Source organism: Thamnophis elegans, chromosome 16, assembly GCF_009769535.1.
Source record: "Thamnophis elegans isolate rThaEle1 chromosome 16, rThaEle1.pri, whole genome shotgun sequence".
Lineage (NCBI taxonomy): Eukaryota > Metazoa > Chordata > Lepidosauria > Squamata > Colubridae > Thamnophis > Thamnophis elegans.
Genome location: NC_045556.1, coordinates 11,818,313 through 11,838,973, shown reverse-complemented (window position 1 = coordinate 11,838,973; position 20,661 = coordinate 11,818,313). Strand labels below are relative to the sequence as shown.

The window sequence follows — 20,661 nt, the reverse complement described above, 5'->3', positions numbered from 1 at the left end:
ACTTTCCGAAAATTATCTTAAAGTGGATTAAATCAAGAAGGTGACAAGCAAAGCAGTCCGATGGCTGATTCCAGTATATTTTAAGTGCACCAGTCTACGATTTTTATTTGTACCATCAGTAGCACTACTTAAACCCAACGAATTCCCATTCTCTCACTGAAGAAGCCGTTCTGCAAGGCTGCAGGTGTCTCTCTTGTTCACGAGGGCTGCAAAAATCAGTGTTGCAATTTCATCACTTCTGAAGGACACCAGATTAGGACAGAGGCTTTCAAGTAGTATACGCAGTGGACCATCAAGATTTCTTTAAATTTTTCAAAAAACAACAACCGTTGAAGTTTACATTGTTGGAAAAGGTATAAGGGAGCACAGGAGAAATCAGGAAGAGAAAACGTTTTGTCCAATTTATGAATAATTCTTCTTGGGCCATATCCGTCATCGGGCGTTGGCGATCAATGTTGGCAATCCTATTTTTGTCAACAGCCGCACGAAAAAGTGCTGCTGGGTTTTGTTCAAACCAGTCCCTTAGGTTTTGAAGCCATGATGGTCTTCTTCTGCCTGGATCTCATTTGCCTTCAATCTTTCCCTGGAGGATGAAGTGAAGTATGGCGTATTTTCTGGGTTTATGAATTTATGAATTCATGCTATCAATTCAGCTAGCTTCCTTGTTGATCGTCTTCCCTGTCCTACAAGACAAGACTAAGCCGAATGAAAACTCTCCTCTTGGTGGGGCAACCTTCATCGCTTCCCATAAAAGACTCACTTTCTCCACGCGACTGGCAACACCTTTGCTTGTAGACGCCTCCCGAGGATAGCTTTAGATGCTTCACTGATGTGCAGTAGTGAGTGGTGTCCTTGCAGTTGCCTTCTGAAACATACATGGAAATGTGACAAAAAGGGACAAAAGCTTACGTCATCACAATAAAGGATCTCGGATGCTGAAGTCCTAAGACCGACATTTCCTGTCTGGCAAACACAGAGGTAAGACCTAAATAAAACATCAATATCCTCTCTCTCTCCCTCTCTCTTTGCCCCGTGTGTCTTTTTCAAAACGACTCTGGATTTAACAGGCAGATTTCCTGGAGGCTCACTCGTGAACAGGATACTTTAACAGATATTGATCCAGTCCACAGCACCGTTTGGAGCTAACTTGGGGGTGGAGGGGGGGGGGTCTTTGGCTTTTTTCCCTCTTCACTGCTTACTGCAGCCACTGTTCAGCAGAACGCAGATGTATCAAGTTCCTTCTACAGCTAATGTTCAGCCACACACCAGGTTCTAAATGCAGTTTTTTGCCACAAGCAACTGGCAAGGCGAGAAACGGAGGTAAAGTGTGTATTTTAATTTTTTTTTACACACTGTCACAAGAAGTGACATTGCAGTGTTTCCAGGTCGTGGGTCGTTTCTTCCAGGCGCAGAACTGATCGGCCACCAATCTTTTCTTTTTCCTGTGTACGCAGCTGACTTGCCGTGACTGGAAGCCACTTCCGCAGTCTACGGGGCACCGGCGCCAGGGACCCGTTCGCCAATGTACATCGCAACTTTCCGAAGAACAGTTTCTTCTAACGGACGGCCTGCAGAAGAGGAAAAGGGGAAGGGGAAAGGAGCAGTTTGATATTTAATCCAAGAGATGATATTCCCCTGCACCTTCCCTGTTGCAACATAAGGTTTATCCACTCCCAGTATTACAGTATCAATAAAAGACATACTTGGAGAATTTCCCCTTTTTAAGATCTGGACTTAAACCAATCAAAGCCAACTTCTCTCATCTCTCCCGTTCTCTGCAGTTTCTTTCTTGATAATAGTTGTCTGTTTAGTTTCTACTATTCTTCAGCCCGCGATAAACGTATTTTGGTCCCGCCTCCTGTGCATGCGCGTTAAAGACCTGAAGACCAGCTGGCTGTTGGGAGGCGTGCACGAGCTGAATTTGTGTGACAGCTCGTATGCCCACAGAGAGGGCGCTGCGTTGCCACCTCTGACACCTGTGCCATAAGTTCGCAGGCAGTGACTTAAGCAATCATCTGGGAATCCCAAAAGGCAGCTGGAGTTTCTTGGGGGTTTTTTCCCTGAAAACATTTCACTTTTCGTCCAAGAAGCTTCTTCAGTTCCGAAGAAGACCAAGAAAACCAAGAAAGTCCAGTTGCCTTTTTGGAAAAGCAGCACTGGGACAACTATGACTTGGGTGATTGAGAATCTTCATAACCATCTGCAAAGTTTCTGTAAAGTGCTCTTTCTAATAATCTTCCCTTGCCTCAGTTCCAAATTTTTATTTTATTTTTTTTGCCAAATCTCAAACTGATGTGAAAACGGAGTGAATCAAACTTTAAAAAAATTGGAAACAGAGATGAAGACCTTCCTAAAAAAAAAAAAAAAAAAAGAATCTAGTCATACTTTTTAAATCTGGGATTGCAGCCAAAAGCCCAGATGATAAAAACACATATCAGAAGTATTCTGACTAAAGAGGACAAACAATCTTAGCCTGCTGCTTCTGATGTAAAAATTTACAAATCCTTTGCTTTTCACTGACAATATCCCTCCGCACAGAGAAAGAAACAGAGATAAGATCTCGCTGAAGTTTATCCCATTTAACAGATTAAAAGAGTTGGAAGGGACCTTGTAGGTCATCTAGTCCAACCCCCAATCCAAGCAGGAGACCTAAACCATTTCTGACAGATGGTAGTCCAGTCTCTTCTTGAAAGCTTCCAATGATGAAGCTCCCAAAACTTCCGAAGGCAGCTTCTGTTCCATGGGTTCTATTTCTATTTAAAAAATTTTTAACTTTTGTATTATGTGTTTCTTTTAATGTTGTACGCCGCCCTGAGTCCTTGGGAGAAGGGCGGCATATAAATCTAATAAACCTAAACCTAAACCATGGGTTGATTGCTCCCACTGTCAGAAAATTTCTCCTTATTTCTAGGTTGAATCTCTCCTTTGTCAGTTTCCATCCATTATTCCTTGTCTGCTCTTCAGGTGCTTTGGAAAATAGCTTGACCCTCTCCTCTCTATGGAACCTCCTTAAATGTTGGGACACTGCCATCATGTCTCCCCTGGTCCTTCTCTTCACTAGACCAGCCATGCCCAGTTTCTGCCACCGTTCATCCATCGTATATGCCAGCCCCCAAACCTTTGATCATCTTCGATAGATTCAGATTAACAAAGTTAGAAGGGACCTTGTAGGTCATCTAGTCCAACCCCCAATCCAAGCAGGAGACCCTACACCATTTCTGACAGATGGCAGTCCAGTCTCTTCTTGAAAGCTTCCAATAATGAAGCTCCCAAAACTTCCGAAGGCAGCTTCTGTCCCATGGGTTGATTGTTCTCACTGTCAGGAAATTTATCCTAATTTCTAGGTTGAACCTCTCCTTGGTCAGTTTCCATTCATTGTTCCTTGTCTGGCCTTTGGGTGCTTTGGAAAATAGCTTAACTCCCTCCTCTCTGTGGCAGCCCCTCAAATATTGGAAGTTGTAAGTTTTATTCCACTGATTTAGAAGTTGGAAAGCGATAAAACTATAGCAGTTAGTACCCTAACGGGAGAAATATGTAGTGCTCACTGACTCATACCTTCCCAATAAAATCTAGGAAAAGAATGTCATGACATTTGCTGAGACGATAAGAATGGTTATGAGGTCCCATGCTTGGCAGACATACCTTTTCTCATTATCGCAGAGTGAATTCAGGACCGCTGACCCATTCTGATGCTGACACTGAATGCGACGGTGTTGTAGGCCCACTCCGAGATTGATGCAACGTCCGGTGCACTGAGGAGGAGGACAGATAGCAAACAGCTCCCGTTACAAAGACAAAGCAAAAATGCAGATTATTTGAACTCAGACGGATAGCAGGCTTCCTGTCCATGTGAGCACATGCCAAGACGCAATTGTATTAATCTAATTTCTCCTTGCTTTTAGACCGCAAGCATGGTCCTACCTATTTACCCCTCTAGGAGTTTCGACAGTGTAAAGCAGAGGTGGGTTCCTACCAGTTCGCACCTATTCGGTAGAACCGGTTCGTCAAATCTACCAAACCGGTTAGAAGAGGTTCCACCAGTGGACCCGGAAAGCAGGCCACACCTACAGAAGAGGTTCCAAATTTTTTTGAAACCCACCACTGGTGTAAAGGTACTCATCCAGAGAGCCTTAGGGTTTGAATTCAATCCATCTACCTAGGCTGGCCCTCTTGAGCAGAACAGCCAATAAGAACTGTTTTCTTTTCTACTTGATCTTTAGCATACCATGAACTTTCTGAGCTTTAAGCAGTGATGGGTTTCAAAACATTTTCGAACCTACTCTGTGGGTGTGGCCTCCTTTGTGGGAGTGGCTTGCCGGCCATGTGTTCTCTCTCTCTCTCTCCCTCTCTCCCTCTCCTTCCTTTTGTCTCTCTGTCCTGTTTTCCTTTTTTTCTTTCATCTCTCACTCACTTTTTCTTTCTTTTTTCTTTCTTTTTTCCTTTCTTTCTCTTTCTCTCTCTCTCTCTGTGTGTGTGTGTGTGTGTGTGTGTGTGTGTGTGTGTGTGTGTGTGTCAGTGATGGGTTTCAAACATTTTTGGAACCTCTTCTGTAGGTGTGGCCTGCTTTCTGGGTCCACTGGTGGAACCTCTTCTAACCGGTTCGGTAGATTTGACGAACCGGTTCTACTGAATAGGTGCGAACTGGTAGGAACCCACCTCTGGCTTTAAGGTATATTTCTCTAAATTAGTCCTGAACATGACCTTGCTTTCTGATTTATTTTCTGGTCCTGAATGCCAGTTTCAGCCCTCCTGGAGCAGATCAATGCTGAGCAAGATACTATATCCATGGACTCCACTGAGCTTCTGATGCAAAACGAAATGAAATGTCATTTCGGATACTTTCACCAGGTGCATGGACAGCAGTTATAGTCCCATGGAACACTGGGGGTGGCTTTAGATACGACTTGCCCAACACCCTCAAGATAGTCTATTCCCATGATGGCAAACCTATGGCACACGTGCCACAGGTCACATGCACAGCCCTCTGTGTGGCCATGCGAGCCGTCACCCCAGCTCAGGTCCACCGTGCATGCGCGTGCACGCCTCCTGCCAGTCAGTTAGTTTTTGGGTCTGTGCTGTGCATGCCCGGTGGGCGGGGCGCATGTGGGAGACATGTGTTCATGTGCGTGGTGGGTGAGCGCGTGGGAGGGGGTCACAGGCACAGGCACAGGGGGCGGAGCACATGGGGGATTAATGCATGCATTACATTATGGGTGTGCATATGTGCTTGTGCGTGCGCATGTGCACACTTTCGACACTCGGCGATGAAAAGGTTAGCTATCACTGGTCTATCCCGATTGGGAGTCGCTGTCGAGATGTCGGGTGTTACTCCTAAAAACAAAGGCACTATAGAAATGATCAAGAGGTTCTTCAACCTATATCGCTTTGGTGTGGGGATAATAGACAACCCTGCACCTCTCAGTAGAAGAAATAGAAATTAGAGAGGGGTGCATAGTTATTAGGCAGTTTTGAGGCTCCTCAACAAGGGTTGGTGCACAGCCAGTGGTAGAGGTGATAGATTCATTCATCATTGAATTAATTACTTGGCCCCAGGGATGAACCATCCATTCTGCACAAAAACGGCCCACGCAAGGTTTGATTTCCAGAGGACGCTCTTGGTCAGCACAAGTGCCTGGAGGCAAAGTTAAGACACGCCGGTTGGCTTTGACTTGTTTGCAGGTTATTCGCCGGCGGTGGAATCCATGGCCGCAGGAAGCAGAGCATTCAGACCAAGCTGTAGTTGCCCACCTGGAAGGAGAAAATGCAAGAAAAAGAGGGGGGTGGGTGGGAATTAACCACAAAAGTAAAGGAATTGCAAATATTGAGAAGAACGGTGCAAGTTAGTAGGAGTGACTTGGGCTATAGGGATGGTTGAGCTAACGATGGGCGCATTACAGAGAAAGGCTTCATTTTCCTTGGTTATTAGTTGAGATGGACAAAGTCAACTATGATTTTTAAGGTCTGGACTGCACGTTTCTGTCAACTGCTGGGGACCAAGAGCAGAAGGAGAAAGCTAAGATGCTTATATTTTCTTTATAGTTGTATGTAGAGCCATGGTGGCACAGTGGTTAGAATGCAGTACTGCAGGCTAACTCTGCTGACTGCCAGTTGCCAGCAACTTTTGCGTGTACCAAACCGGCAGTAATGCTGGGGGCAACCCACCCCTGGACTAAAGTTAGAGGATTTCAGCCTCCTAGTAAAATAAACCTGAAATCTTACCTACCTTCCGTGCAAAACATATACGTACAGATGCCTAAGAGTATGTTTTAATTTGAACAAAGTAACGAATTGCTTGTACCTTGCTGGACAATCTTGAATTTCGCAGGACTGCGGGTTGTTTACGACTGGCTTTTGATGGTCCTTGCATAGTGACGCATTCACATTTTGATCCTTCGTATTCACACATAGAAATTTCCAGAAGCGAGTTCCCAAATTTCCACAAGCTGTTGAGCATGGACTTTGTTCAGCAAGCTTCCAGTGATATTCTGTCAAAGAGGATATATCCTGAATATATTTACTTCTTTCCAATACAAGGAAATGCCTTACTAGGACAAGGTGTGCATATTACATCAAGCTATCATTTGTTTCAATCCATGATACTGGTTTATACATGTTATGTTAGGGTCTGCATATCATGCTATAAACAAGCCCTATTACCTCACTGTATGATATGCAAATCCAGATGGGTTTGGTTATCACATCAATCTAAGCTAGATCTAAGAACCAGAAGGCTTCCTCAACTAACTCTGGGTTTATGAACTCTAGGATTCTACAATTCTAGGATTCCACATATTCTACCAAGCAAACTAAATACATAGTTAGGACCCCTTGCCCAAGTGTTATTTATTTTATATATTACTAGCCGATAATCCTGCGTTGCCCGAATATTTATTTATAAAGGAAAAATGTTATGACCAAGCATAATTTCTAATGTTGGATTTTCCCCTTTACTTGAGGGAGCCCCCTTGTGGAGTACTGTGAATCCATTATCATGGCAACTCCACTGTGCTGTACAGTAGAAGCCAGTATGGCAGTATGGCACAACAGGCTGTATCTTGACAGAACACCCCCCCACAAGGAGTGTTATGGGTGTTTTACCCCCACAATATTTGTCTTCAGAGAGTAAATCATCTGTGTACCAAGTTTGGTTCAAATTGCTTGAGGTGTTCCAGAGTTATGCTGGAACACACAGCCGTTTATATATATATAATGGCTAAGACGTTTGCCTAAGATGCAATACAGCACAGGTTCGAATCCCAGTAAGGGTATGGCTAGCTGATGAGAGCTAAATAGCTTGAAATAGATCTATACTAGTCTTCCTTTATTTATTTATCAGCACAAATAAAAAAAATCCACAAATATAACAAAGGCAACAGTAAAAATATTGGGTTTCTGTCTTGATGGACTCTTGTGACGAGCCGATTGACAGATGATGGAAGCAGTTAGCTTCCTCCCATAATTGGAGCTTACCAGGGGTTGTGACTCTAAATATATACCTTCTTCCCTGGCTTCAGCTGATAAGGAGGAGACCTGTGGCTTAATGGCTAAGACGTTTGCCTAAGATGCAATACAGCACAGGTTCGAATCCCAGTAAGGGTATGGCTAGCTGATGAGAGCTAAATAGCTTGAAATAGATCTATACTAGTCTCCCTTTATTTATTTATCAGCACAAATATATAAAAAAACCATATATATATATGTGTGTGTGTGTGTGTATTTAGTGTCACAACCCCTGGTATGCCCAAATATGGGAGGAAGTCTACTGCTTCCATTCTCTGTCTATTGGCTCGTCACAAGAGACCATCCAGACAGAAACCCAATATTTTTAGCACAAATACAACATATATATATACACACATACACACAAACACACACACACACACACACATTACATACATACATACATACATACATACATACATACATATATATATATATATATATATATATATATATATATATAGGATTTATTATACTTCTACATTGTCCAATATAAGTTCATTTGTTGGCTTGCAAAATTATAAGAACATTAAAGGGGAAAAAAGGAAAACATAAACACAGCAGCATGAAATTCATTAATAAAAAAGGACTGAATGACTGACTGATTGATTTACAAAATTTATATGACTTGCCATCTAATGCAGTAATTCTAGATGGTGTACAATAAGCAATTAAAAACAAGATTGAAATAAAAATGCCCTTCCCTCAGGTGCCATATCAAGAACCTCCAACTTAACCACCATCCTAGTCCAATGCTTAAGGGAAGAGCCAGATCTTCACAGTCTTAAATCAGGAGTGGGGAATTATCATCCTTTTATGATCTGTAGACTTCCACTCCCAGAATTCCTGAACCAGTCATGCTGGCTCAGGAATTCTGGGAGTCCAGAAGTCATAAAGGGACCATAGTTCCCCATCTCTGCCTTCAATTATAACACTAGGAAGTCCCAAACATTTAAAGAAAAATGAAAATGTAAAAAAAAATGTTATCGGGGATCTTTCAACAAACCTTCCTTCTGGACATTTACCCAGACAGACAATGGCTTGATATGTGATGAAGCCCAGCACTTGTATTGTCCAGCAAACTGGTCAGAGGCAACGATGAATTCAAGGATGCGTCCCCCAACCAGGGTCTTGTGCCTGAACCCTGAAGTCTCTTCTACAGGTTGGTTTCTGGCAAACCAGCGAATTGTGTTATTTGTGCTAGGATAGACAGGACAACCTAGAAAAACCAAAGGTATTTTTAGCCCCTTTTGCCCCAGAACATTTAAAACTTGCTTACAGAATAAAGAATTCAATTATTCTTAGGTGCCCTTGTCCAAATAAAGATGATGGTATTTCCAAACGTCAAACCAGATCCTGAAGATGAAACTCAAATACTTTGGCCACCAAATGAGAAGGAAGGACTCACTGGAGAAGAGCCTAGTGCTCGGAGAGATTGAGGGCAAAAGAAGAAGGGGACGACAGAGAATGAGGTGGCTGGATGGAGTCACTGAAGCAGTTGGCATCAGTTGGACTCCAGAGGATGGTAGAGGACAGGAAGGCCTGGAGGAACATTGTCCATGGGGTCGCGATGGGTTGGACATGACTTTGCAACTAACAACAATATCTCCAAACTAGCTGCAACATTTCAAAGTCCCCCTGGATTCTTTTCCAGAGCAAGGAGTACAGGAAAAATAGAAACCTCTACAGCAGCAGTATCCAATCTTGGCAACTTTTAACACCTGTGGACTTCAACTCCAAGAATTCCCCAGCCAGCCATGCCATGTCATTGCATCATGAACCAAATCCCGCCAGAATTAAGAAGAATTCCCTTTTTTAAAAAATTGAGCTTTTTTATTCTGCCTTCCTCTTGTCCCCATTTCCACCCTCTCCTTGCTGGGTAGCTTTTTGGCCATAATTCACCCTGCTCTTGAGATATTCAAATGCTTTATTCGTACACAGTTGAGTTCCTGGGCTGCCATTTTTGGAACCTCCTAGAACCAGAAATGCAGAGACTCCCAAATAACTGCAGATATGACACGAATGAAACAAGAAGGACCCCTTCCCTGCCACCCATTGTTTCTTGGCAGAGTTGATATATGGGACCACCATACCTATTCGTAATGTATCACCAGCAGCCACTGTAACTTTGGTACCAATTGCAGATGCCATGAAAACACGTTTTCTTTTACTGTTAGCAGATGATTCATTGTGTGGTTTTCTTCGCCCTAGAATGATGGAGGAAATTATTACCGTGGTGGTGCAGTGGTTAGAGCACAGCACTCCAGGCTACTTCTGCTGACTGCCGGCTGAATGCAGTTTGGCAGTTTGAATTTCACAAGACTCAAGGTTGACTCAGCCTTCCATCCTTCCGAGGTGGGTAAAATGAGGACCCAGATTGTTGGGGGCAAGAGGCTGACTCTGTAAATTGCTTAGAGAGAGCTATAAAAGCACTGTGAAGCGGTATATAAGTCTAAGTGCTGTTGTCCTTCCTTCCTTCCTTCCTTCCTTCCTTCCTTCCTTCCCTTCCCTTCCCTTCCCTTCCTTCCCTCTGCCCACTGCCAGCAATTCAAATCTCACCAGGCTCAAGGTTGACTCAGCCTTCCATCCTTCCGAGGTGGGTAAAATGAGGACCCAGATTGTTGGGGGCAAATAGGCTGACTCTGTAAACCGCTTAGAGAGGGCTATAAAGTATATAAGACTAAGTACTATTGCTATCGCTAAATTACAGCCTAGGGCAATGATGGCGAACCTTTTTCAATAGGTGTGCCAAAACTGTGTGTGCACGTGGTATCATGTGTGCATGCCCACCCACCCACATATGGGTGAGCAACTCCCCCACCTGTACATATGCAAGCAACACCCCCCACCCCATTGCATGCGCGAGCAACCCCAATGTGGGAAGGGGAATTTTCACCTTCCCCAGGCTCCAGAGGCTTTCCTGGATCATGGGGAGGCCACAAATGGCCTCCCGGGGCCCTCTGGAAGGCTGAAAATCAACTGGCTGAGAGTCTCTTAAAGTCACAAACAGAACTTTCCGTTCTTGAAATGACTGAAGGAACGAATTGTTTCCTGGTAAAGCCCCCTCCCTGTTCGGTCCTCTTTTATTTCCTATGGGAGGGGCCAATCACCCCCAAGGTGTGGCTTTACTCCCAAGTCGACCCTGCTTTCTTAGTTGTTCTTGTCTTCTGGCAGTTCTGTGCATGTGCACACTGGGAACAGGCTCCTGCTGTTCCTCTGCCTCACTGCTGTCTAACTTCCCTCTCTGCCTCCAATGCAGAGCCCTCGTCTGAGCTTTCCTCAGCCCCAAGGACTGGCCCATGTTCCTCCCCAACCTCCGCACTGCCGGACTCTGCTGCCAGGTCTACTGGCCGACAGTGGGCCACAACAGGTGGAAGGAAGCCAAGAGGTCCTCCCCATAGGCTGCCCAATGATGCCACTGACCCAACTTTATACTTGCCAGCCAATTGAAGAATGGTGGCTGCTGTAGCATGTCCCAGAGCATTGGTAGCCGTACAAGTGTAAACGCCAGTATTTTTGCCCGAAACATTGCCCAGGAACAAGAAGGAACTGTTAGCTACAGGGAAAGCAGATCTTCCTGGAGAGCTCTCGTTTTTGAACCACAGGACCTCAGGTTGGGGAATACCTGGGAGGCAAATGCAAAATGTATTTAAAGGTTAATGTTCAATGCATTCCAACTGAACATCTTCCCGATTTGAAGCATCTCACCACATCAACCTCTCATGGGATCTGGGTGGGATCTTTTAAGTAGGGACATTAAGTATCTAAGCCTAAGGAGGACATATAGTGGACAGTCAAACAACACAAGAACTAATGACACGTGCATATTAATGCAGTCATCTTCTTTCACCAGTAGATGGTGGACTATGCCTGTTACAACATGGATTATATACATACATACATACACACACAGAGAGACACACACCATCATGTGGCCGGCATGACTAAACGTCAAAAGTGCACGGAACGCTATTACCTTACCACCAAAGCTGGCCCTTATTTTTCTACTTGCATTTTTTACATGTTTTCGAACTGCTACGTTGGCAGAAGCTGGGACAAATAATGGGAACTCGCTCCGTAACGTGTCACTAGGGATTCAAACCACCAAACTGCCAACCTTTCTGATTGACAAGTTCAGTGTCTTAGGCACTGAGCCACCATGAGATATATATATATATATATATATATATATATATATATATATATATATATATATATATATATATATATATATATATTTGTGTGTGTGTGTGTGTGTGTGTTGTGTGTGTGCGTTGTGTGTGTGTGTTGTGTGTGTGTTGTATTTTTGCTGATAAATAAATAAAGGGAGACTAGTATAGATCTATTTCAAGCTATTTAGCTCTCATCAGCTAGCCATACCCTTACTGGGATTCGAGCCTGTGCTATATTATATCGTAGGCAGACGTCTTAGCCATTAAGCCACAGGCTCTCCTCCTTATCAGCTGAAGCCAGGGAGGAAGGTATATATTTAGTGTCACAACCCCTGGTATGCCCCAATTATGGGAGGAAGCTAAGTGCTTCCATATCTGTCAATCGGCTCGTCACAAGAGTCCATCACGACAGAAACCCAATATTTTTACTGTTGCCTTTTGTACATTTGTGTTGTATTTTTGCTGATAAATAAATAAAGGCAATTATTAGCAATTTTTGCTAATGTGTGTGTGTGTGTGTGTGTGTGTGTGTATATATGTATATGTGTTTTAAAGCACCTAATTTTTTTCCACAGATTCCTAGAGAACTTCAAACAGAGAGGTTGCTTTAATGAAGAGCAGAAAGGTATTGTGCCTGCAAGCAGTCCGAAGCACTTATTCTAAATTATTTTGAAAGTTTAGGTAGCCCTGATAAAGACCTCAGTTTTCAATAATTATCTAGTTTAGTTATGTCAATGCAATCTTCTGGTTTTAGGATCACCTTTTTTTTAAAAAATGCAATAAATTACATGTGTGATATAGTCGTAAAATAAAAACAATTGGCTGTAAGTCAGTTTAGGACTTTCCTTAACAAAAACCTCTTTTAATTTCTGATTACAGTCTGTATGTCTCTCCTACATTTGGAAGGAATAATAGCATTTCTATAAATGTTTTCCGCTGCAGTACAACCACGTACAAATCAAAACAAGGCCTTGCCCCCAGATAAACACACACAGGATGGCAGCCATGTTCCACAAACTTAACAGTGAAATTGTATTGCAGGCTTGTTTGCCTTGAATCTCTGTATTTTATTGTGAAGTCTTCAAGTTCACAGAAACAAACAAACAGAAAGAACTTGAATGATCAACTTATGCATTTCAAAATATATCATATGCCATTGTTGGTGGCAAAGTATTCAGCTGGGGGGAAAAGTATGTTTGCTTAGTAAGGTCATTAAACCAATAGAAGCAGATGCAAAGGATAACTAGGAAGGAGGAGAAATGCCTGTTGCTTTCTCTTTTTTATTCATTGTGATTTTGCTCACGAGTGTTGCGGAATACCTTGAGATTACTGTAAAAGTGCATTTTATTCACCAAAGCCTCTTTTGTAAATAACTGTGTAGGCATCACTGCCCCAACTCTAACTGGGCAATCCATAAGAATGAAAACATTGCCTATCCATGTCTTATGCCTCAAATTAATTCTATTCTAGAGTTGCCTGCATCCTGGTTCTCCCAATCTTTGGGGAGGATAACTCCCCATCTGACATCACCAAATGTGCTTCTGGGCTCTTCACAAAACTGTATGCGCCCTTTTTCAAGCCAAGGACACCTGTTCTTGTATGAAGTTCTTGGAGGTCTTCACATGTACCAGTTTAGAGGGCTGTGTGCACTGCTGTGGATTTACACTCCAAAGGCCACTTTGCGATTGGAGGGTGTGCAGCTAACTGTGATGTTCAGGATTCCAATGGAAAATGGCTCCTGGGTTGGCACATGGCACTTCTCTGCAGCTCCTTAACAGAGGTGGGTTCCTACCAGTTCGCACCTATTTGGTAGAACCAGTTCGTCAAATCTACCAAACCGGTTAGAAGAGGTTCCACCAGTGGACCCGGAAAGCAGGCCACATCTACAGAAGAGGTTCCAAAGATTTTTGAAACCCACCACTGCCACACACACAAACACACGCATACAGAGACAGACAGACTGGCACAGAGAGAGAGAGAAAGAGAAAGAAAGGAAGAAATAAATAAATAAAAAAAGAAAAAAGAAAGAAAGAAAGAGAGAGAGAGAGATGAAAGAAAAAAAGAAAAAAGGGACAGAGAGACAAAAGGACCGAGAGAGAGAGAGAGAGAGAGAGAGAGAGAGAGACAGAGAGAGAGAGAGAGAGAGAGAGAGAGAACACACATGGAACACATGGCCGGCAAGCCACTCCCACCAGGTCACATGGCCGGCAAGCCACTCCCACAAAGGAGGCCACACCCACAGAGTAGGTTCCAAAAATTTTTGAAACCCACCACTGCTCCTTAAATTCAGCATGTTGTAAATAGAAGAGGCATCATAAAAATGCATGTTCTCCAGGGGTGGGTTTCAATTTTTTTTACTACCGGTTTGATGGGCGTGGCTAGATGGGGGGCATGTACTGAGTGGGCGTGGCCAATTTGACATCACTCATGCACACTCAGTCACATGACCCCCCTCCCTCACCAAGCCTCACGGCCTGTTTTTCACAAAAACAGGGGCATTTGCCCCTTCCCCCAGCCCTGCTGAAGCCTGCAGAGTGCTTCTAGGGGCTGGGGGAAGGCAAAAACGCCTCCGTTTTTGCGAAAAATGGACCATCTCAGAAACCTCTCTGGGACTGGCATGCATTAAAAAAAGGGGGGGGAATTACATTTTTTTTCAATGAAGATTGTTCTGCGCATGTGCAGAAGAGAAAATAAAGATGGTGGCACCCAGGATAGAGGTACAGTCACGTGTCTGGCCAAGTTACTACCTATTCGGCCGAACTGGTCCAAACTGGTAGGAACCCACCTCTGATGTTCTCCCATTCAATTCTTTAGACTTCAGCACATTCTTTTGACTTTCACGGGCTGCCCAAAAGGTATGATGGACTACTTGTCAATTCTGGCCCGGAATGGGAGGTGATATGTGAAAAAGGGATAAAGTAAAATAGAACAATAAGGTTGGAAGAGACCTTGGAGGAACTTCTCGTCCAACCACTTGTCCAAGCAGGAGAACCTACACCATTCCAGCCAAATGACTGTCCAGTCTCTTCTTGGAGAACCTCCAGTGATAAGAGCACCCACAACTTTCCAACAGTTCGCTTTGCCTTACCTTTGACAGGACATTCCAGCAGAATATTGGTCCCCATTCTGGCTAGGATTGTACCTCCCACAGGGACAGACAGATTCCGAAGCTGAAAACTGACAATATTTCTTTCAGATGACAGTATAGCTGGAGCTTCTGCAAGGGAGAATCAGCGGGAAGAGGAATGAGTCCCAGGATTTCGCCTTCTGAACAACTGAATGCAAAACTGCTGGTGACCTTCTATCGCTGCACCCTAGAGAGTATTTTAACTTACTGCACCCATGTCTGGTTTGCCAATTGCACGTGGCAGACAGGACAGCGCTCCAGAGGGTCAAAGTCATTGCCCAGAGGATCATGGGTTGCCCTCTCCCCACTCTGGAAGAGCTTTATAGCTCCCGCTGCCTTAAGAAAGCTCAAAACATTCTTAAAGATCCATCTCACCCTGGGCACCCCCCCTTTTTTTTGAACTATTACCATCTGGCAGGTGGTACAGGTTAATAAAAACAAGGACAAATAGGCTGAAAAAGAATTTCTATCCCAGGGCAGTAACTATATTGAATTACACGGTGTATTAATGCAATATCAGGTTTTCAATTCAATTATATAGAATGTGAAGAATGTGTGTGTTTGTGGTTTTATTTTCACAGTTATAATGTACAGTGAAGACGGCATTTAATTTTGTTGTACAATGTGTGATGACAATAAAATAAAATAAACCAAACTAAACTAAACTAAATTATGGTAACTATCGAACTTCAGAAAGGAATGTTTACAGATTTTTTTTTGGGGGGGGGAGGAATGTTGTGTGCAAATCCTCCCACTTTTCATTTAATGCGAAAATGAGGGTTTAAAAACCTTTCCCAAGAGTTATTTTCCCATTTTCCTTTTACGAATAGTAATAATTTCTCTACAGTTCTGCAAGTTAGTATTTCACAGAAATTGAAAACACCAAACCAATTCGGACACAGGGCAGGAGGGTCTTTGTCTTATTGAGCGATGATTGATGATCAATAGCTAACTTGCAAGTTGCACCACCAAGTAAATTACCTGCGTAAGACAGTGCCATGTCTTGAAAATGTTCATTGTCCACTGTGCAACGATACACCCCCATTTCGTTCTCAGTGGGGTTCAAAATCTGGACTTTGCCATTGGCTTCGAAAGTCACCCTGCAAAACGTTTAAAGGATAAGATTTAATCAACAGGAGGGAATAGATTGTCCTTGACTCACAACCACAATTGAGCCCAAATTTTATGTGGTTAAGCAAGACATTTGTTAAGTGAAGTTTGGTCCATTTTACGACCTTTCTTGCCACAGTTGTTAAGTGAATCTCTGCATTTGATAAGTGAGAAAACCTGTTGTTAAGTGATTCTGGCTTCCGCATTGACTTTGGTGGTCAGGAGGTGGCAAAAGGAGATCGCATCACCTGGGGACACCACAACGGTCATGAATATGAACCAGTGGCCAAGCATCTGAGTTTTGATCACATGATCGTGGGGATCCTGGAAACGGTCAAAAGTCACTTTTTCCAGCGCCGTTGTAACTTCAAGCAGTCACTAAATGAATGAAGGCAAGGATTACCTAAACCAGTGACGGTGAACCTTTTTGGCATCGAGTGCACAAGCTGGAATGTGTGTGCATGAGCACATGGCGGAGCACTGGAAAACCGAAGACCAGCTGGCTGGCGCATGCATGCCTGTTGTTGTTTTTTTGCCATTTTTCAGGCTGGTTTTTTGGGCTGTTTTCAGTCCTTTTTGGGGGGCCAAAAACATCGTGAAAACAGCCCGAAAAATGGCCTGAAAACAAGCTGTTTGGGGATGTTTCCCAGTGCTGCAATGCCTGTGAAGACCAGCTGGAAATCAGAAGAGCAGCTGGCGATGGTGCACGTGCCCACAGAGAGGGCTCTGCATGCCACCTCTGGCACATCTGCCATAGGTTCGCCATCACGGGCCTAAACTGTTCTCCACAAACTGTTGGAGCAGCTAAAAGTCGGTAGAGATTCTCAGTCATCCAGGTTATGGTTCTCCCACAGGTGCTTTTTCAGGAGGCAACTGGACTTCCTTGTTTTTCTTTTTTTCTTTGAAGAGGTTTCGCCTCTCATCCAAGAAGCTTCTTCAGCTCTGACAGAATAGTGGGGCATGGAAGGATTTATATTCCTGGCAGACAGTTGGTAATTTATGCCCCTCTAAACAGCTGTGTCAAACTCAACGCCTGGGGGAACAGATCTGGCCCAAGAGTATTCCACACTTGGAATACGGCATTCAGTTTTGGTCACCACAATGTATAAAAGATGTGGAGACTCTAGAAAGAGTGCAGAGAAGAGCAACAAAGAGGATTAGGGGACTGGAGGCTAAAACATATGAAGAACAATTGCAGGAACTGGGTATGTCTAGTTTAATGAAAAGAAGGACTAGGGGAGACAGGATAGAAGTGTTCCAGTATCTCAGGGGCTGCCACAAAGAAGAGGGAGTCAAACTATTCTCCAAAGCACCAGAAGGCAGGACAAGAAGCAATGGGTGAAAACTAATCAAGGAGAGAAGCAACTTAGAACTGAGGATAAATTTCCTGACAGTTAGAAAAATTAATCAGTGGAACAGCTTGCCTCCAGAAGTTGTAAATGCTCCAACACTGGAGGTTTTTAAGAAGATGTTGGATAGCCATTTGTCTGAAATGGTAGGGGTTTCCTGCCTAGGTAGGGGTTTGGACTAGAAGACCTCCAAGGTCTCTTCCAACTCTGCTATTGTATGGTATTGTATAAGCAGTGCTTAGATCTGGCCCACGGGGCTGTTCTGGAAGCAATGAAGAACTGGCCCACAGTGCCTCTGTCAATGAAAATGGAACTCGGGAGGGCTGCATCAGAAGCTCTGTTTTCACTGGCAGTGGGTTGCAGGAGGCTGTCACAGCCAAAATGGATCTCAGGAGTCCATTTTCACTGGCAGATCACTTGGGCTACCACAAGTGCCCCCCCCAACACAAGTGATATTGCACTGGCCACACCCACCCTGGCCACGCCTCAACCCCACCTTGTCAAATACAACCCAGATGTAGCCCTCAATGGAATCGAGTTTGACACCCCTTGCTCTAAAAGGATGCAAATGACTACCTGCCTGCAAGGAATATAAATCCTTCTATCCCCCACTATCCTGTCAGAGCTGAAGAAGCTCCTTGGATGAGAAGCGAAACATCTTCAAAAGTAAAAAAAAAAACAAGAAAGTCCAGTTGCCTCCTGAAAAAGCACCTTTGGGTGTCTGAACCACTGTAACGAATACACCCTTCTGTCTCCACATCATTATTGCAGTTGTCCCGGATCATCAGGGGGAAAAAATATACAAGACCAAACACGGACTTTGTTAAGAAATTTGCTCCTCAAACAAGAGGCACGTTCATTGTGTTCATTTAAGGAAAAGTTTGCCTGAGAATCAGCATGAATCTACATGTCTTGATTGTTGCTTTGATGTTGTGTGTCCTCTGGCCTTACTGCAGCTGTGTACAGTGTGCCACCTGGCCAGGTTTTCAGAAAACAGTTCTGCACCAGAAGCTCCTGATCTCGCCCAAAACCTAGCTTGCCTTAGCCTTTTCATTTTGGCATCGATTCTTCATCTGCCCTTTTGGTTTTTAATTGTATGATTCAACGTGTACATGCAGAGACATCACCCTGCCAACAGATGTGCATATACTGTAGTCAAGGCGATGATTTTCCCAGTTGCAATGGATGGCTGTGAAAGTTGCACCATGAGAAAGGCTGAGCGCCAAAGAATTGAGGCCTTTGAACTCTGGTGCTGGGGAAGACTCCTGCGAGTCCCTTGGACTGCAAGGCCATCTAACTGGTCAGTCCTAGAAGAGATCAACCCTGTCTCCTCTTTAGAAGGCCAGATCCTGAAGATGAAACACAAATACTTTGGCTACCTGATGAGAAGGAGGGACTCACTGGAGAAGAGCCTCATGCTGGGAAAGATTGAGGGCAAAAGAAGAAGGGGACAGCAGAGAATGAAGTGGTTGGATGGAGTCACGGAAACAGTCGGCATGAGCTTAAATGGACTCCAGAGGATGGTAGAAGACAGGAAGGCCTGGAGGAACGTTGGGGGTCGCTATGGGTCAGACATGACTGTGCAACTAACAACAACATGTAGTCTAAGCTGGCAGAAGGCTTTAGGTTTCTGCGGACTTTCAAAGTCAGTTATTTTCCTATTGTTAGTCTCAACTTTGATGTCTGGTGGTAACATGGACTTCTCTCTGTTCTGTTGTTGTTTTAGCGAGAATGCTGAAATGGCTTGTTAGTGATTTCTTTGAAAATGCTACGCTGATTTCCCAATCTATGCTGTACCACTGGAATGTCTTCGTGATTTGCCCATCCAAACACCTTTGAAATCAGCCACTGTCAGCTTAGAGACTCTCGTATATAAACAAAGGATTCACAACAGTGAGTGCTAAATAAACAATATGTCAAATTAATCAATCCCACAACAATTGGGAGTAAGCTTTCCAAGTGGGACACAGAGATACTTGCTTGTAAGACTGATGTGGCTTATCTGCAGAGGTGGGTTCCTACCAGTTTGCACCTATTCGGTAGAATCGGTTCGTCAAATCTACCCAACCGGTTAGAAGAGGTTCCACCAGTGGACCCAGAAAGCAGGCCACACCTACAGAAGAGGTTCCAAAATTTTTTGAAACCCACCCCTGGTCCTTGGATATGATTATTCTACACTATCATGCTCCTATTTATAAAACTCAGTGCCTCTGTGAAAGGTAAGGATGACTACTGCATTTGTGGAGCAATCAGAACATTGCGTGTGTTGAAGTTGTTTTAACGCAAACCAAAGATGCCTTTTAAAAAACAAGTTTACATCATATTCTTATGCATGCCAGTGCTGTGGGTGAGGTAATTTAAGGTGGTTCTGACAAGTGTCGTCGGCATCTTCATATCCGGTCACATGGGTGGCAAGCCACTCCCATCCAGTCACATGGGCGGCAAGCCACTCCCACAAAGAAGGCCACACCCACAGAGTAGGTTTGAACAATTTTTGAAACCCACCACTGCTTATTTGGTATGTTCATCAGCACTCAAGTGTAAATATAAGCCCGTAATATCTTCATGAGCCTTATCTTAAATATACCCTTATGCCTTTTAAACCAGCCAGAAAACACTGCATGCCACATATTTAGTAGGCCACTAATTACTAGAAAACATCTGGGAATGCTGCAATAAAGTCAACTTGACCTGTTCAATATTCAGTGTCCAAAATATTTGTCTTTGATTTATTAGTGAGACATGGGTGGTATTCAGTTGAAATACGGGTTTAGAGAAGGGCTAAAAGAAAGCCAGAAAGACAAAATGGAATTTTATAATAAGAGGAGAGGTGGGGGGGAATGGTAAAGGAATCCCTGCGGATTTTATTCCGCTAGTCATTGCCACTATAGGGGGTAATGTTCACCTCTGTTTCAAGACTATTGACCCAGCACTGTTTGAAGACATTTCCACAGTCATGTGGCCATCATGACCTCACAGAGGGCTGTTACCTTCCCACCAAAGTGGTACCTCTTTATCTACTCGCATTTGCATGCTTTCAAACTGCTAGGTTGGCAGGATCCGGGATGAGGACAGGAGCTCACCCCGTCGTGTAGCGCTTGGGTCTCAAACCGGCATTGCTGGCTTTTTGGCTAAGAAGCCCAGCGTCTTAACCACTGAGCCACCGTGCCTCCCCAATAAGAGGAAACGTAAAGGGAAAATCAATTCTGTCAGTAACTAAGCATCCTGAAGGAGAAAAAAAATCAATGCAAGACATAATATGGGAGTTTAAGATGGCTCCTAAGATTGCGTTAAAGGTCTTGAAGCTTAAAGGCAAAATGTAAAGCTTACTATTTAAAAAGGATTTTTCACAAAGATCCTGTTATGTCTACAATATAATCACATATTATGTGATATAATAAAA

At 43.7% G+C, this 20,661-nt stretch overlaps 1 protein-coding gene across 4 annotated transcripts in view; it reads right to left on the bottom strand.

Annotated features, from left to right (window-relative positions):
• Positions 1 to 635: 635 nt before the first annotated feature.
• ADAMTSL3 (ADAMTS like 3) overlaps positions 636 to 20,661 on the bottom strand; it is a 194,071-nt gene continuing 174,045 nt past the window's right edge. For 3 of the 4 annotated variants that reach the window (XM_032232505.1, XM_032232504.1, XM_032232503.1), the window contains 9 exons: positions 15,781 to 15,899; positions 14,761 to 14,889; positions 10,940 to 11,125; positions 9,594 to 9,707; positions 8,507 to 8,719; positions 6,299 to 6,485; positions 5,544 to 5,748; positions 3,643 to 3,752; positions 636 to 1,568 (listed from right to left, as the gene is read on the bottom strand). In XM_032232505.1, coding sequence (XP_032088396.1) covers positions 1,346 to 1,568; positions 3,643 to 3,752; positions 5,544 to 5,748; positions 6,299 to 6,485; positions 8,507 to 8,719; positions 9,594 to 9,707; positions 10,940 to 11,125; positions 14,761 to 14,889; positions 15,781 to 15,899 — 1,486 coding nt within the window. In that variant the 3' untranslated portion in view covers positions 636 to 1,345. Of the gene's footprint in view, positions 1,569 to 3,642; positions 3,753 to 5,543; positions 5,749 to 6,298; positions 6,486 to 8,506; positions 8,720 to 9,593; positions 9,708 to 10,939; positions 11,126 to 14,760; positions 14,890 to 15,780; positions 15,900 to 20,661 lie in introns of those variants that run through there. The other variant, XM_032232506.1, reaches the window with a different exon arrangement.